At 44.4% G+C, this 18,141-nt stretch overlaps 1 protein-coding gene across 1 annotated transcript in view; it reads left to right on the forward strand.

The window, feature by feature from the left end:
• The window catches only part of ENTPD6 (ectonucleoside triphosphate diphosphohydrolase 6), a 296,348-nt gene that overhangs the window by 92,982 nt on the left and 185,225 nt on the right, over positions 1-18,141 (forward strand). The window contains exon 5 of the mRNA XM_069235036.1: positions 4,572-4,647. Within this exon, the coding sequence (XP_069091137.1) occupies positions 4,572-4,647 (76 nt within the window). The remainder of the gene's footprint in view (positions 1-4,571; positions 4,648-18,141) is intronic.

Below are 18,141 nucleotides of genomic sequence, written 5' to 3' on the forward strand. Positions count from 1 at the left end.
GAAAGCTTTGGCTACATCCAGGAAGACAACTACAGTTGATTTGTTGATGTTGAATCCATGGCTAATAATGTCCACAGCTCTGAGAAGTTAATGATTTGTAGAGTGTTCTTTCCAGAACCTGAACTGTTCTTTGGCAAGAAGGTTTTCGCTTGATGCAAAGTCACTGAGATCCTCATCGGTCCTGTCAGTACTTCCAGATTTATATCTGGGGCGCCATCTTGCGTGCTTCACCACCTGAACCTGTGCTACCTTGCTGATCTTAGAAGCGTCTGCCGGCCATGCAGCTTGGTGCTGAAGTTGCCAACTCAGCACTCGATCTGGGATGCTCACCAGGATGGCCAGTGATAACGGATTATTGTGCCTGCCTCACCTCATGGCGAGGAGCTTCAGAAGAATGCATCCGCCTCGATTGCTGGCTTCTGATGTTATGTAATTTCGATTTCTAAAGCGCTAAACTCCCCCTGAAGGGGAATTCTTGTGCTGAAACCAGGCAGGTCACAACAAGAAATACACAGAGGGAATCTTATGAGCGTTTAAAACATCAATGTTTTTAAACGTTTTCTGGACATAAGAAAACAGGATGTTAATCAAAGGCCTGGGGCAGAGATTTCCAATGGCCACCCGTCCTGGAAATGCCAACACTCCTGGTATACAGAAGGGCATGCTTGGGCAGATCTGATGACCCTCATAGGTCATTTGAAGGAAATGTTACACCATTTGTAAGAAGGGCCTGAAGAATAGAAAGCCTTATGTACATGACAGAGCAGCTTAAAGGTATCGTGGTAGGTGATTGCAAACCATGCTTGTGGCAGTGTTTTGGATAATCTGTAAGCAAATAAACAGGTAGTTGGTCATGGCCATAATAAAAGGTGTTTCCATAATCAAGACGGCTCGTGAACAGAGCTTGGATGATGATTTTCTGGCAAGGAAGAGGGAGCCGGTAAAGGATTTTGTGCAGCATGTGCAGCATTGTGTAACATGTTCCACAATCAGTTGCTGTTTGGTCTTTTCTGTAAAGAGTGTTCTTAATAATAATCAGATTTCTAGTTGCTTTCTTCTTGCTGCGCACAAGACCAGGATTTCGTAGCCCCCAGGAATTGGATCAGATGAAAATGGCTTTACCGAAGATAACGGTCTCAGTTTTTTTTTTTCTCTCCATTTAGCTTAGGACAATTGTTCCTGAGCGAGGTGGCCACCATTGTCAAACAGTCCAATAATTTGCATTGTCTGCAATGGAAATTATCAGTTAAGTGTCTCCTGCATAGGATACAATATCAAAACCATTTTCTCTAACACTTGTAAATGTGAAATAGTGTTGGGCTAAGGGATGAACCCAGGGGAACACCACATAGAACAGCAGCAGCTTTGGATTTAAATGTGGGTAGATAGTCTCACTGAGCTCTGTCAGTGAGGAAAGACTGGAGCCAGTGAATTGCGTTAGAAAAGAGGCATATTTCATACAGTCTCCTGATCTCAATGACATGGGAGATCTTATGCCCTAAATCCCGATTGTGAGGGATCTAACAGCTTATGTTCCTCCAAAAAGGTAAATAGCTGTAAATTGATGATTCGCTCAAGGAGTTTTGCCAAGGAGGGACGCAAGGAGATTTGAGGCCAAAGTTCAGCAGCTCTGTGGGATCTGCTGATGGTTTTTTAAGCAGCCAAAGCACATTCTAATATTTCCATGTCATAGGAAACTCAGTGGATTGGATGGACAAACTGATGAGCTATGTAAAATATGCACAAAAAGAGAGCAGATTTCGAGACCGTAACACGATGTAGACAAAGATCCTTAGGAGACCCTGACCTGATATGTTGCATGGTTAATTCTACATCATTTATGTTGATGTCGAAAGAGGATTAGGATGTGTCAAAACTCAGATGCACAGCAAAGGATAAGTGCAGTGGTGCAGATTGAGTATCATATTCAGAGTAATTGTTTTCTATTTTATCTTTAAAATAAGCATTTTTTCTTTAAAATAGGCAGGCAATGTGGTGCAGAGCGAAAGAGTTGGGGTAATCGTCTGAGCACATGTGGCAGGATGACTGATTTCTTTACCAATTTGGAAAATTTCTGTTGAAGTGTTTTTCATCTCAGTACGAGAGGCAAACGCTTGCGACGGGCGAAACGAATTACTTTATGATAAATGTTGAGGTGGGGCTTGATGGCATCTTTATCCAACTCTACACTGCATTTACACTCAGTTTGTGAGTGTTCCACTTTGATGTTTCAGTTCAGCTAGTAGTCTAGCGTTTCTCAAGGGAGCTCGAATATTTAGCTCCTCACTGATTGTGGTATTAACCTGGGCAGCTGCTGTGCTGATATTTTCTACGCGCTTTGTCAGCTAAATGTAAATGATTAGTCAAATTACCATGATTAAACGGTTTTCATTGTCTGGATTTATACCTAGTGTGGTTAGAGGAGGTCACAAGTTTAACATTGAACCTTACTGAAAACTGCGAAGAGAATGGTCCGATCACAAGAGGGGCTCATGTGTGGAGGTAGGGGAAAGAGAATGACAAAGCCTGAATATTGGGGCATTCGAGTGCTGATGGCAACAGCCCTACACACTTGTTTATAAACCTCAATTCTTTATTTTCAGTGGCGGCTTCACCCATTTAAATGTTAGAATTGGTGTTAAATAAAAGTGAGTCTCCTCACAGCACTTATATGAATAGTGTTACATTGTTACAGTGTCCTTAAGAATGAAGGGCCTGGACATTAAGGATTATGCAGGAACACTACCCTAGCACACTTTTACTGAAATTAGGCATCTGTAGTTGCAGACCATAACATGACCTGAATGTTTTTAGAGAATGCTCTATTGTCTCTGATTACAGGTGGTATTTTCACAGGTAAGTGAGGCAGATGTTTCTGCTTTCTTCAGGAGCAGACATTGATTTTATATTCAAGATTATGAAGCCTTAAATCCTAAAGCAACACCCTTTTTTTATAGAAGCATTAATTTATGATTTGGAGTGTGTGCAGATAACGTTGCTGTGCTGTTGTAGGTTAGTTTCTCCAGGTATCTGCTATTCTGTGATCTGGTGTGCTTTGATAGGGATGTGGCAGGTGTATCAGTTATATCCCCCTATGACTTGCTCTGTTCCTTGTAGCTATGTATACTTGTATTAAGTTTTTAGCTTCTTCTATTGGCTTTGCTCGGAAGAAAGAAAGTTCTTTTAGATGTCTCCTACCAGACCATGAAAGCCCTGGTTGCGAAAAATCTATGGCTGGCTTATGGAGAACTGATGGGGCATCCATTGGTTACCACTGGTCAGCTTTATCACTCTTATTACCTTGCTTCTAATTCATTGGCTGTCCTTGTCCTAGCCGGTCTGTCTTGTGGTCGTCCCTTCCATGGAGCATAGGCTTTTTACCAGCTCTTTGTTTGGCTGACATATATCCTTGCACAGCCCACTTTTGGGGAGCTTTTTTCTTTATTGTTAAGCACTCCATCAAAGTGCATGTGTTTTCCCTTGTCTATTTTCCACTCCCAAGTGCCTGCCCACCACTCTGTGTTGCTCTCACATATGTTGCCCTTTTGTTTACTTGTTCCCCTGTGCTCCGTGTTGCTGTCTCCCTCGTACGCATCTTCACCTGGTTGCGTTCATCCTTGTTTGTGTCTCTCGGGCCCTCATCTTGCTCCCACACTTGCTTGTGCTTCTACCACTGACTCACTGTGTTCCTCTCTTCAGCGTGCTCTTCTCTTCCCAACCCCATGTGTTGCTGTCTCCCTCATACTCTAATGTTCCTCTCCTCCACTTACCTATTTTTGATTGCCTCTATCTTACCCAACCCAACCACAAGGCCATTTTTTTGCACTGGCGTCAATCCACTGGTAAGCATGTGTTGTGACGCATGTGTGTCCCTAAATGAGCTCACAGCCATGTGGGACGGAATGACGTGAACACCAGCATGGCGTGTCATCACATCTTTTTTTCTTTTTTTGGCAATGATGTATATAGCATTGGGAAAGACGTGTGCAGCATCATCAAAAAATATTGTCAATGCTTTTTGTGTATGATGTTACTTTGCATGTTCGATCAGTTTATTTGAAAATGGCATTCTGAGTTTTATGCTTTTTGGTGGGTAGATGTGTTAAAAATACTATTTTTGCTTTCTGATATTTTGGGGCAGCTGTTTTCTCTGCTCGATTACATTGTTTTCTGCTGTGGTCACTAAGTAAATGTGTTGTAAATGCCAGACTTGGGCACCTGTTGATTTTGTCAAAGTCCATGGAGTCAACACCTTCTCAGCTGTTTACCATGTGTGTAAATCTCTTTCTATTGGTGAAGTTTTTTCTTCCCCAATAGAAAGAGAATTACACACATGATAAACTGTTAAGAAGTTGGTGGTAGACTTGTTGGCTGTTCCAGCGTGCTGTCTATCTTTTGTATTTGTGTCGATTTAACCCCTAATCAGTGGGGCATAAAATATTTTACTTACGTTTTAAAATCTTTAAGAGTGTTAAATACAAAACAGTAGTTTGAGTAACAGCTTTGAGCGACATTTTACCGAAGGTGTCTAATTCTGCTAATTATTGCTTTATCAATTTTCTATTTTTTAGGTAAAAGGTATTTTTAAAGCCTCCCCTTTCTATGTTGGAGATGATTGTGTCACTATTATGAATGGGACTGATGAAGGTATGCTTCCATGACGGATGTGTTGTGTTTTAAATATGTTTGTTCCTTGTTATAACTATTGCAAATAATGTGTTTTGTTCATTTAAATGTTCGAATCTAGTTTCTGTTGTTCTTGGTTCACATGTGGAGCAGAAATTTGTACATATTGTGTACAAATTTACATTGCTTTATGTGTAAGCAGGGAATAAATTAACATATTTCTGTTATGAAATGTATTTTCTTTGGGCATAGAAAAGACAGATTACATTAACTGGATATATATTTTTTGTAATTTCTTTTATTAAACCTAGATAAATTATATTAATAGGTTAACTTTTTTAACTTGTCAGCCCCTTCTCCCCACATCCTGTTTGAAGAAGAAACAAGAATGTCTCTACTGGCTAACATGTCAGTGAGCTAATTCCTTCACGAACTAATTGAATCCTTGCTGTAGCTGTGGTGCTGAAGCGGTAGTTCATTCAAGACATGCGCCTTCAAGCCAGACCCCTTTCCTTCTCTGTTTGTTGGCAGATCTTCACCTGAAGGAAAGATTAGACCTGAGTGTATGTAGTAACTCAGCCTCATTCCCAGACTACTATACCTGCGCATCACTCAACCTCTGTTCTTGTTTGGTCAACTTAGTAAAACTAGTGAATGGTGCTTGGTCTCATCACAGCAGCCATCAAGTGTATTCGCTTTCTGGTTTTTATGGAGGCCTCTCACTTGATCGCTTGTTTCACTGTTCAGTTTTCATCCACAGTTGTTATGCTTCAAAAGTATTTTCGGAAGAATTGCAGCTCGTAAGGAGCATCAGGTTTTGCCTAATTCTCACAGGCACTTCAATCAGTATTTAGGTTTTCCACTACTGATTCATGCCTGTAATGGTTGTTATTTGATTGCTCATACGTGTCAACATTTTGAAACTAGTAAGCGGGAGAATTTGGAGAAAAAACTGACTTATTTTTTCCCATTGTTCTTCTTTAAAGTAAAGCCAATTTCAGGCAGTAGATAGGTAAAAATAAGGTATTTTTGGCCAAAAAAAAGTTGACGTCTCCCACCTGAATCAGGTGTGTTGGCATGTATGCTAGCATAAAGGACGTATATGAAGGGCTATGAAACTCCCCCCATTTTGAGGGAGGAAATATACGTATCATACCATCTTTGGAAAAAAGGAGAACTGGTAAGTGGCTCTTACTTCTGTCTCTAAAGAGTTATCCTTTTGAAATGGATAGTTAGGAGTCAGATACCCCTTATCACAGCACCTCCTACCTGCAGGGATTATTTAAAAAGTTGAGCCACACCCTGGTCCCTTAAAACAGCAGACACACACAGTGATTGTTTATTTATCATACACAAATCAATCATAAAACATATGTATCACAATTATTTATATCATTATAAAAATCTCAGCATTCGTAACTTAGGTCTGTGCTAACCCAAGGAAAGTTCCAAATATAAGACTTCAAACTGACGAGCGGGCCCCCTTATGGGGCCCCCAAGTGATGGGGGGGGGGCAGGCTTTGACCAAAAGAGGCATTATGCAGATAAAACTGCTTTTTAAAGCAGAAATACATGTATTGCATTTTTTTAAAGGTAACAGAACTTAACTGCAATGTTTAAATAAGTCTAGACTTATTTAAACATTGCCAATTTACTAGAATAATTGTGAAAAATTCTGAGGGGGCCGATGATTTTTTTTTTTCCCACTCTGGGGGGTGGGGTGGGGTGCAGCATTAAAAATTTTGAGAGCCACTGGTCTAAACCCTCCGTTTTGTAGCTGCTCTTTACACCATAGCTTTCATTTATTCCCTGTGGAGAGGGGAAGGGGCATTCATGTAAGCTCATTTGTTTCTACATCTATCTGCAAACTTTTCTTTCTTATACAACGAACATTTATAGATTTAACAACTGTGCTTCAATCTGAACTAATTCTGCACAAGTTGAGATAGCCTTGTGGCTTCATTCACCACGTGCAGCTCATAGAGAGATTCCTTCTCTGTGTTGTTTATAAGAACACTACCATAATAATTTCAACAATTAACACATAATTATGGTACTACCATTCAAACAGTTAATTTTCTAGGCCCTAAGCCTAACACACAGATACTCTAATAATGTATTAGCGCACCCATGATGCCATACACTCAGACCTGTTTTTGTACGCAACTTGTATCTGTTACCAGGAAATCCTTGTCACACACGACACAACAGCTGACTTAATGGTTTGAAAAGGGGATGTTCCAGAGCTTCGGGGAGCACTGATGTATCCAAAAGCAGAGTGGAGTGCAAAATAAAAACTTAAATACATAACTTAAAAGCTGATACTTCTTTAATTTTGCAAGTTATCACCCTAGGCCGCTTGGTATTCCAAGCAGTGATCCCCATGCTGCATTGGTTGAAGCTGCGTCCATAGCACACTTCCATAGAAAACTCCAAAGGGCTGTGGCTTAATTTACCCACGTATCAATATTGCTCCATATTATTGTCACTGCTACTGTGCTAATCTGCGGACATCAGGTAGCGGATATCGAACTGCCTTGATTACAAGAAGCAAAGCAGAACATGCTTCCATGATATTGAGAGCTCCAAGTCTTCCCTCACCGGTGCTGAACCCCACTTTTTCTAAGCCTCCATCCCAAAAAGCTACTACGATCTCAAAGTGCCTTGATCAAGTTTGGGTATTGTAGAGCACCATGTAATGTGAGCAAGCTAAGGACTACTACTACAGCCATTGGACTGCCTCTGGTGGCGCCATTTGGTGTGCTGTATGTTTCTGGCGAAATTGAAACCAAATCTGATTATAAAGCAGTGCTTCAACAAACGTTAACAAAGATCAATTTCAGTTCCTTTTATGAGTGTAATGACTGCGAAACATTACGGAAGATAATTCTTAGGTGACGACTAAGTAAAAATATCAAAACGCACTTTGATCACATTCAAGTGGGAGTGCCAGTACCTGTGATAATTATGACACTGGTCATTCGAGAATGCTACAGACTTTGGAAAACAGTTGATGTTAGAAGTCCCCCAACCTTCCTCTTTCTATGATTGTGACCTAAAATCTTAATAATAGACAATGGAGTTAGACATAGCTGTAGATAAGTCATTCATTCTTCCCATTCTGTTGTTTCTCAATGTTTGGAATTTAGCATTGACTTGTGCACTTTGGGCCAGATGTATCAAAGATTTTTGTATTCGCAAACAGTGCGAATGCCTGTTTGCGAATGCAAAAAGCCATTTCAGAATGTATCAAAGGCATTCTGAAAGCAATTTTAAGGAATCGCTAAAATAGCGATTCCTTAAAATTGCGACCCAGTTTAGAGAGTCGCAAATTGCGACTCTCTAAATAAGAAATCGCAAATAAGGATTCCTTATTTGCGATTTCTAAAGCACATGTAAGAATCAATTCCTTAATGTGAATTGGGCTTTAAGGAATCGCTATTTACCACCAAGTTGAACTTGGTGGTAACCATGTGCAAATTTTAAAAATGCATTTAAAATGCATTTTTAAAATTTACATGTAAAGCACACATGCCCTTTTGTCATGTGTGCACCTTACATGTTGCAAAAAAATATTATGGGGTGCAGCAGAGGGGGCCTAAGGCCCCCAGCACCCTGGACTTTGCATTTCCCAAAATTGCAAATTCCAGTTAGGAATTCGCAATTTGGGACATGCAAAATATTCGCAAATATGGGTCGACAGGCCCATAGATGCGAATGGGGGCCGGTATCGCAATTTGCTATTCCGTAATAGCATATGCGATTTTTAAGAAATCGCTATTACCGAATCTCAAATATGATACATTGCTTTTTGCTAATCAGAAATAGCGATTTCTTAAAAATCGCTATTTCCGATTCGCAAAAGGCATTCTTGATACATCTGGTCCATTGTGTCTTGATGCAAGTCTGACCAGTGAAGCCCAGTACTGAAACAAAATGGTAGATGCATTTGAGAATCTTCTAGCGTTTGCAGACCTCGACCTCCTCATCCCAATGTAGCTCATAATGCTTTAAGGCAATTCACAGGAAGGTCGTAGTATTGATTTCTCAGTGGTTATGACTTTCACAAAGTCCATCTGTCCGGTCTCATTCAGGTTCATACTGGAAGTTTAATGCTTACTTTTCTGAACTTCTAGAAATATTCAGTCATGGATCACACAAAATTCTAACTATAAAAGGAAAAGTACTCTTTCATTGATTGCTTCTCCTGCCCCTCATCCTTCCAGCGTGCAGTCTTCGGTTGTAGCAAATGGTGAGATCTTGGCCAGAAATCTGCCAGAAGAACACCTTTTCTGTATAGGAGTTCAAGGTGAAATAGGATGATGATCATTGTTTTAAAAAAAAATAATCATCCATTGCATTAGCACGGGGACATACAAAACTGGAATCATCACTTCTGAACAAAAGGCTGTCTGCCTCATACTACCCAACAGAGCCGCACGAAGATATTTGTTGTAGTGGTCTCAGCGTGGACTTTTTGGAAAATCAGTTGAACTTACATCATATGCCAAGTTGGAGTTCCAGGGTCTGGCTCTGTGTAATGTCTTGTTTGCAGTAGCCACACTGAAGATATGTTGCTGCAGTGCCTTTATGAAACCATACAACTGAATCCTTCTTCAAGAATTTATTGGGCATCAGTGTGCCTATTACATTTTTATTGTCATGGTGAAACACATAAACAAGTTATGAACTCCATTTGATGCACAAGTGTGCCACGCCACACCCACCAGCACAATGTTGTTTGGTGTCTTTGGCTCTAGATAGTGATATTCCAACTTTCCTCCCTTTTCGTAGTCTCACTTTAATATGAATTCTGTGCTAACCAGGTAAAGCATACTGTTAGACAAATGATTTCCCGTGTGTACGCCACTGCAGTTGCTAGCCTCCAAATGTTCTCCTTGCTTGCAAGAAGTCTGTTTCACCTTATTCAAACATCACTGGGCACTTTGACCATGACAAAGAGTAAGGAATTCGGATTGAAATGCAAATTTAACTTAAGTATGAAGTAGGCTTGGAATATTTTCTTCAGCCACTTTAGGTCATTATCTTCTGGAAGGCTCATGCAGAAACAGTAAAGTCATTATTTAACTAACAAAACCATAAGTTAGAAGCCTATTTGGTACTTCAGCCAGGCCTGTCAAGCCTGTGTAAGATTCCTCTTTGGAGTTTGAAGTCGGATCAGCCAACCACTAGCTGCAGAAAAATCCCAATACATTTCAACATAAAGACTTCTCATCTCTCACATTTGGATCTGTAGAACCATACTGCTGTGTAACATAATGTCTCCAGCAAAATGAAGGGTAGAAAATATATAAAGGGCCCTTAGTAACAACCACTGTTGGTGTATTTCAAATGTAGTTCCCCTTCTACTTTAGTTTCCATCTCTTCCAGTTGATTGGCTAAAAGTCTGGACCAAGGTACACAGAGCACTGAAGCTTGGCACACTAATTCATGCCAATGCCTGAGACATTACTTTACTACTTTTGTGGCTTAAGGAACATCTTGACCTACTATGGTTTAACTAGTTTCTCTCCTTGAATAAACTCAAAATTGTGTTGTTGATTTGTGTCTTCTTGCTTCTACAGCAACTGAATGACTCTGCATCATGGATCTTAAAGACTTGTGTGCGTACTTTCCAATTTGACTACAACATCAAAGATTCATTAATCTTGTGGAGGCAAACTTTTATTGATAGTCTAAGAGTATCCATTCAACCTGAATTTGATACCCATAATGTTCTTCATGCTTGTTGAAACTATAGTGGTACCTCTGAGTGGCCAACGAATCAACAGTTAAACAGGTAGGCACACAGATGGATGAATGTTCTTGAATTACTTTCATATTCAGGCTTAATTATTGAACGTGGCTTATCAACATTTGGAGTTGGTGCTCAGAACCCTTTACTTTTTTCTCTTGGCCAGTAAGAGAGACAGACTGGTTCTTTACTGTTTTCATCATGGTAAATACATTTTGAAGGAAAGGTATTTCCTTTTGAAGAGAGGATAAATCCCCTCTAAAGAGCAGTGAATCTCCTGAGGCTTGCAGTGTGACCATGTCTTAGTACTTGCAGAATGTCTAACATTTTACCACATTTAAGAGTAATTGAACTGACTCGTCTCTTTTATTAAGAGAGAGAGATTCAGTACATCAGAACCAGTTTGGAAGAATTGTCTATTCATTATGTAACTGGCACCAACCGCAGAGAGTCTTCTTTAGTTCCCCTGATCTACATGAGATTTCTTACTACATATTACTTGTAACCTGTTTGGCAAGGTTCCTCTGAATTCTTAGATGGTTTCCACCTTTTTTCGCTGGACATTCCCCCACATCAACATTAAGGAGATTGTGACTTTTTCCCCAGTCATCAGTTATTCCACTATAGCCGGCTGCCCTAGTTGTCAGGGCCAACGTGTTATCTAACTTTTGGATGTTGCTTCTAGTAGCTTAGTGTCACATGAATCCTGACTGGTCGAGGTGGACCAGTAAGGATATTACCCCAAACAATCGGTCGGCCAGTGCCCTAGTGATGATCTTAACTTCGGTGTTTCGGAGGGAAATGGGGAGATATGAGGAATACTACTCCAGGGTTCTTCACGGTTTCAGGATTGCCACTATTGCCACTTTTTGGAAGTCGTGGGCCAGCCACAAGTTTTTCACCACCTATTTCAGGAGCACTTTCAGGGGGTCACTCAATTTCTGTATGAAGAGCTTAAAAGGTGTTCTTGGGAAACTATTAGTGCCAGATGCTTTCCCTGAATTTAAGCAGCTCAGGGCTGCCCAGAGCTCGTCAACTGCAAGGTCACACTCCTAAAACGGCCTTTTGGCACCACAGAGGCTCTGAAGAGGCAGATTAAAATGAAGCTGTCTATCTGCGCCTTGGGAAACTCATCTTAGTGTGCATATAAGCCTTCGTAGTATTATGCAAATTGTCTGGCGATATCTTTATTGATGGTTATTTTCAAACCTTCTGAGTCAATAAGCTACATGATTGGGCTGCAGTATTGTATGTTAGAGCAGAGCCGGTGGATTAGCTTGCTTGCTTTGTCTCCACATTGATAAAGATTCATCTCTGAGGCAACCCAAATATTCTTGGCTTTGTCCAGTAGTGTTTGTTGTATCAATGTTTGGGTGTGGACCATAGTTCAACACATTTCAGGTTTTGGGTCGACGAGGCAAAGTGTCTCCAGATTTAGCCTCTGAGACTCCAACTCATTCACCAATTGTAGCTTTCTGAGTTTCCTACCTGTCAAATAAATAACTTATAATGTCCCATTGAAGCATCACTTTGAGGGCTTCACATAGAGTACCGGAGGAGGCAATGGGTTCCCTGGTCTGGGCATAGTACGCATCTATTGCATCGCCTATGGGTGCTGTGTAAGCCCTATACCAGAGAGACTAGATAACTAGACAGCATATAAGGCCTATTATGTGCAGACTTCAGGCAGATTTCCATTGGGAAGTGGTCTGAGAGTCCTTGGCCCGGGATCTGCACTTCTTTTACTTTCTGTATCTCTGTCTTGGGCAGCGGAAAATAGTCAAGGTGGGAAGAAGTGCTGTGTACACCAGGTTGGAATGTAAACGCTCGCTCCTACAAATGGAAAAGACGCTATTTGTCGGAAAGAGCCAACCCATCCATAAAAGATGCCATTGAGGAACTGCTTCTGGTGACCCCACCCCCTCCCCAAAGCCTATCCACAGTGTCGTCCACAACCATATTCCGGCAACCCCCCCACCCTGCCACCACAGGCCCCCCCCCAGGGAAATCCTCCAATACTCTTCTGATGGCTTCCAAAAAGGAAACTTAAAGTGGAGGTGGGAGATAGACATTTACCAATGTCAGTGGTTTCCCATAAAGGAGGCCTCATTCAAGCTCCATCTGTCTGTCCATTCGAAAACTGTCAGGTGGCGCTTGATCAGGATAGCAGCACTCATTGAGTACAGAGTAAACACAGAGTGAAAGACCTGGGTGAGCCCATATCTCGCAAGAAAGGGAACCTTATTACCCACCAGGTGGGTTTCTTGGAGGAACAGGATATCTGCCTTGAATCTCCAAAGGGCTGCAGTTATTTTAACCTTATTAAATAGACTATTCACATTCCAGGGTACCAAGTGGATCTGGTCCTTCAGGGCCTCGCTAGTGCAGTTAACCATTGAGTAGGAGAGCGGTACCCACAGTGATGTGGGCGTTGATGGCCATAGGGAAATGCTTCAGCACCAACAACATAAACTGGAAACAACAATATCACAATCCCACCCACCCTATACTTCGAAAAAATAAAGTATCTCCTGCGGGACAGACCAAAAACCGGAGCCAATGGGAAGCCAATGAGGTCATATCCCAAATGCACCCCTTTCAAACAATCTAACTGCCATGCTTGTGACTCCGCATAGGAGGTCACACCAAATGGTAAATAGGGGTCAACAAGCACTATAAGGGCAGGTGTCAGTTTCTTGTCTCCACCATTGACCCTTCTTGGCACTAATTCAGAAGAGCTACCTCTATTTCATCCATTATTCCTCTCCATCAGAGGGTAGCTACAGGGGGAGGGGAAGGGTAGAGGAAAGGGTGGAGAAAACACTGGAGTGACAGACTGCTAGTCAGCCATCGGGCACAGGGCCCAGAATGTTTTGCAGCATCCATCGGCAAACATTTCCATCCTTCATGCCTTTAAGTCCAGGAGGGTGAAGTCACCTGTCGCTCCCCCCACCACGTGGTCACTCCACCACGGCTCTCACATGGCACCTCAGAAGTCTTGTGTCTTTCCTCCCAAGATGAGTGGGAGCGCATTGTTTCGCACACTTGACTCCTATGATTTTTTGAGGAGGCAAGGGATTTTAGCCCTGGGAGCGGTCAGTGTCAAGTGGGGGTGGAGTATGTGGCTGTGGGTGGACCTATTCTTCCGTTCTTCTGAAATGCCTCTTCGGGGCATTAGAAGAAGAGGGTCTGGGCTTCATAGATAACTTTGGTAGGGTATAAAAGCATGTAACAAATATTGAGGCTGCTCACTTTCTTCTTTGCGTTTATGAAGGACTTCTGCTGCTGCTGGGCCATTGTGGTGTTGTCTGGGAAGATAATTTTTTTGTCGGATTGAAATAAGAGTGTTTTTGGGAGTGAGAATAAAGAAGGATTGCTTCTCTATCAAAATCATTCAGTATGTCAGCAATCATGGGTCTAGGCACAGACTCCAGGGGGCGGTATCTGGGCTAGTGCCCTGTGGGGCCGTTCAGTGCCAAAGGAAGGAGACAGTGAGTCGGTCCACTGTTCCAGAATTACTTGAGTGAGGCCTACTCGCAGCCCTCTGGGAACCCCCAAAAATGTCTCGGAGCTTCACCTTCTGTGTTCTCTACCCTTGCAACCAGTTCTTTGGATAAAGAAGATAACCACAAAATCATCACCTACAGCTCCACCTCTGTGTTTTCTACTCTGGATTTCTGGACTTTGGCCTCCGTTATTCTGACCGCAGCTCGTCGTAGGTCCTAGCGCAGCAACATGACATCACCTCCCACAGCAGCAATCTTGGCATCTAACATGTCGTTCGACTGGTTGATGGTGGCTAAGATCATGGCTGTATCTTTTCTGGTGCTGTTTGCCTCGTCTTTGCCCTCTGATGTGGTGTCCACTGGTGTCATAGCATTGTGAGGCGGCTGTTTTGATCCCCTAGGATGTGCAGGATTATCTAATATACTTTGTTTGCCAGGAAGAGGAGCTTCCTCCTTGGCCATGATGATCATTATGTGACTGTACAGCCTCTGGGTGCCATTGGTGGGGCTGCAGCATGATGTCCCAGCTCTCAAGCAAGGGAAAACATTTTATTGAGGCGGCATGAGTGGTCAGCTGATGGCTTGCCGATTACATCCAGGGTTGTCAGTTCACCGTTGGATCACAGTCCAGCCAATGCCCACAATGCCTAGGACTGTGGGGTAGGGCCTCCATTGGCCATGAGTCTTCTACTTTTACACGTGGCAATTGCAGTACCTGGATCCGAGTCCCACAACAGCCGGCACTGCGGGCCTCTCCTCTGGGCATACACATTTATTGGGTCTCAGAATGCATAATGGTAACAAGTCGCACCGTCCAGCTCTTTGAGGGTGGCGATTCAGCGCAGCTCCTTCCCTATCAAAAGGCCCAGGTCTCAGGATCTGCATTTGCCAGTCTCTAATCAGCAGTAAGCCTTGTGGAACGGTTTACGAGGTACTTTGCCTAAGCCCCGCCTCTCCGTGCCCTGGCCTGTGGCATCCAGGTGTCAGCGCCAGGGTCAGGCAGCAGTAGAAACTCAACCCAGCAATCTGGGCCGAAAGCCCTCCTCTGCATGGTCTACTTGCGGTCCCAGGACCAGGCGGCTGCATCTCAATCCTGCTTCTCTATCACTCCTGTTACCAGCAGTGCCGATCATCTGTCCTGTGTGGGAGGGTCTTCTGTGCATGTCCACCAGGACCGCTGTCTCTTGGCAGCCAATAGGAGACCTCTGAGACCTCGCGCCACTCACTTGAAGCGCCACGGCCACTCTTGCCTTCCCCTCATATTCAGTGGCTGGCTGCCAAGCTCAGGGAGGTAGGATGTCATAGGATATGATACAGGTGGTGGAAAACAGAGTTAGCATGCTACCATCATCTTAAGATGCCAAGCCATCTGCTGTTTAATAGTAAATTAAAATGCACCTTAATGGACCAGTTGGATTTTATGTCCTTGTTTTGGAAATTACACTTTTAGAAAGTTGTCATTTTCTTGCCCAAATCAAAAGTGCCTTTCTGCTAGTTTTTAGTGTCATCAGACTGTTAATGACTCTCCTGTTGTGAGATGTGTATATTTCTCCCAGACAGTGGACAAAAGGGCTTTTTTTTTGGGAGATGTTTTTCTTCCTGGGCGGGATGGTCTGGGAAGCAGTGCTCGCCCACTTCCTGAGCTTCAAAGGAAACCTACCATGTCACTTGGAGATGTGGCTTACACCTAAACGTGCTTACTTTTTGTCCTCATAGCCAACCTGCCTAAGAACTCAGTGGGAGGGGCAGAAATCTCAGTATTGGTTTGAAGTGACCTCTTGGGAAGGTTTGTCCATTACCTTAGCCACATCTGAGGGTGGGCACAAGGAACTCTACACGGAACAAAAAAGGTTCTGCCATCTTGGTTTTAGGTGGAGAAGGAATTGTGGAATAGTCTACAGTAAAACACACTAGAAGTGCTTCGGAAGTTGATGGGCCACCACTGGGAATTTTTGCCTTGTTGGTTAGGGAGTGACCAGGAGCTTCACCCACCCACAGACTGGCACTGGGCATAAATGTGGGACCCACAGTACCTTCCTTAGTACACTGCTGGACCTGTGGAAGACGCAAGAAGGACTGCCCCTGCTGTTGTGACCTAAGAGGAGACCCCCTAAGGGCGGGACCTATTCCTCCATGTACGGAGATCCTAGAAGTGGACTTGGAGGGTCAGTTGCCCGACCTCCTGTTATGCTGCGGCAACTCAAAAGCTACAATATTCTGATGGATACAACTACCTGTGGATTCCTCACCTCATGAATACTCCCATGGCGCCAGCATTCGACGGAAATCTTCTTACTAGTCTCTGCACGTCGACGAGGACGTCACTGTCTCGCACGCGACGCCGTCTGACGTCATACAGGCAATAAGAGGTCCTCGACGACGTGCGGACGTCAGTTCCCTTTTTTCCGTGCATTCGAAACGGTTATCTTCGAGGGAGCAACTGTTACTCTTGCGGTTACAGTGTATATCTTGCTGCGTACTCTTTCTCTGTGGAAATAATGTCGCAGAGAAAGTCTGGATTTAAGCCTTGTCGTGAGTGTGGAGGCAAGATGTCGGTGACGGATCCTCATTCCGATTGCCTTTGGTGTTTGAGCTCCGACCACGACGTCTCGACTTGTGATTCGTGTCAGCACATGAATCCGAAGGCCATTAAAGAACGCGAGGCGAAGCTGTTTATGACCAAGTCAAAGGAGAAGCATCACAAGAAAAAGTCTTCTCCAAGACATCGGCGTCATCGAGACTCCCGGCGCCGTAGAGAATCTTGGCGTCATTCAAGGGAGGCTCGTTCCAGGTCTCCGGATCGGCGCCGGAGGACATGGGAGGTCAGCCCCACGGTGACGCCGCATCCTTCGACGCCGTTGCTCTCTCCGACGTCTCCAACTTCGCCTGGACAGGCGTCGGTGATTGAGGTATTGGAGCCTCAGGTGTTTTCTCCGGCGCAGACGCCGAGGCCGGCGTCGGGGTCGCCTCTGAGTCAGGCACCCCAGTATCCGGCTTTTCCCACCCCTGGAGCCGATAGTTCCGCATTCTTGAATGCGATGTATGCCATCTTCCAACAGATGGCTCCAGGGGGTGCTCCGGCTGGGCCTTTGGCCTTTTCTTTGGGTGATCCTGCGCCTCTTCGGCCGGCACCTTTTATGCCCTTTCTCCCGTTTGGGAACGTGGGCTCGGCGCCAGTGTCGGCGCCGGTGGCCGCTCCGATGGCTTCGGAGGGATTGGCCCCAGGGATTTCCATCCCGTCGACGTCGAGATTTCGGCCTGTGACTCCGGTGGGTCCATCAGTTTCATCTGCTCTTCAGTCGGCGCCGAAGTTACCTGTGGCGCCGGATGCGGCGTCGGTGGCTTCGGAAGATCGGCGCCGATCTCCGACTTCGGCGGAGGTGTTGTCGACTCCGCGGATTGAGCAACGACTGCATTCAAGGAGGCGTGCTCTCCGGGTACTAGAGGAGCAGGAGTACCAACGAGCCCTAGAGGAAGGAGAGCTAGAGGACTCGGGTGATGGGCTGCGTGGACTGGAGTCGGCCAGTGGGCTGGACACTTCCCCTGAGTGGGACCTTTCGTCCCCGGGGGAATATACTGAGGAAGCTGCTTCCTTTCATACAGTGGTACGGAAGGCAGCTAGTTTTTTGGACCTGCCTTTGCCGGTGGTGGAGGCGAAACAAAACCTTTTGACAGAGGTGTTGCATCCGGCCTCAGCCGCGGCGGAGCCTCTATTACCTTTTAATGACGCTCTGCTGGATCCGGTTTTAGAGGTGTGGAAGAAGCCGGCATCTTCCCCAGCAGTTCACAGAGCCGTGGCCAGGAGGTATCGGACGGCTCCAACTGATCCTGGTTTCCTATCTAGGCACCCTACGCCGGAGAGCTTGGTTGTGCAGGCCTCCTGTTCGTCCAAGTCAGCGCCTGGTTCTTTCCCGACGGTGCCTGGGGACAGAGACTCAAAAAAGCTAGAGGCGCAGTCGAAGAAGATTTTTTCGTCCTGCAGTCTGGCGTTCAAAGCCACTAATGCGACCTGTATCCTGGGGAGGTATATTCATGCTCTGATGGATGACATCTCCTCTTCGTTTACAGAGCTTCCCCAGGGTCTTTTGGATCTTGTCTCTGATGCCCAGGCTGCTGCGACCCAAATTATCCAGACGGGACTGGATACCACCGACTCGGTAGCCAGAGCAATGGGCACAACTGTGGTGGAAAGGAGACAGGCCTGGCTCCGTAACTCGGGCTTTTCGGCAGATGTACAGTCCACATTGTTGGATC

This window comes from Pleurodeles waltl, chromosome 5 (assembly GCF_031143425.1).
Source record: "Pleurodeles waltl isolate 20211129_DDA chromosome 5, aPleWal1.hap1.20221129, whole genome shotgun sequence".
In the NCBI taxonomy this organism is placed as follows: Eukaryota; Metazoa; Chordata; class Amphibia; order Caudata; family Salamandridae; genus Pleurodeles; species Pleurodeles waltl.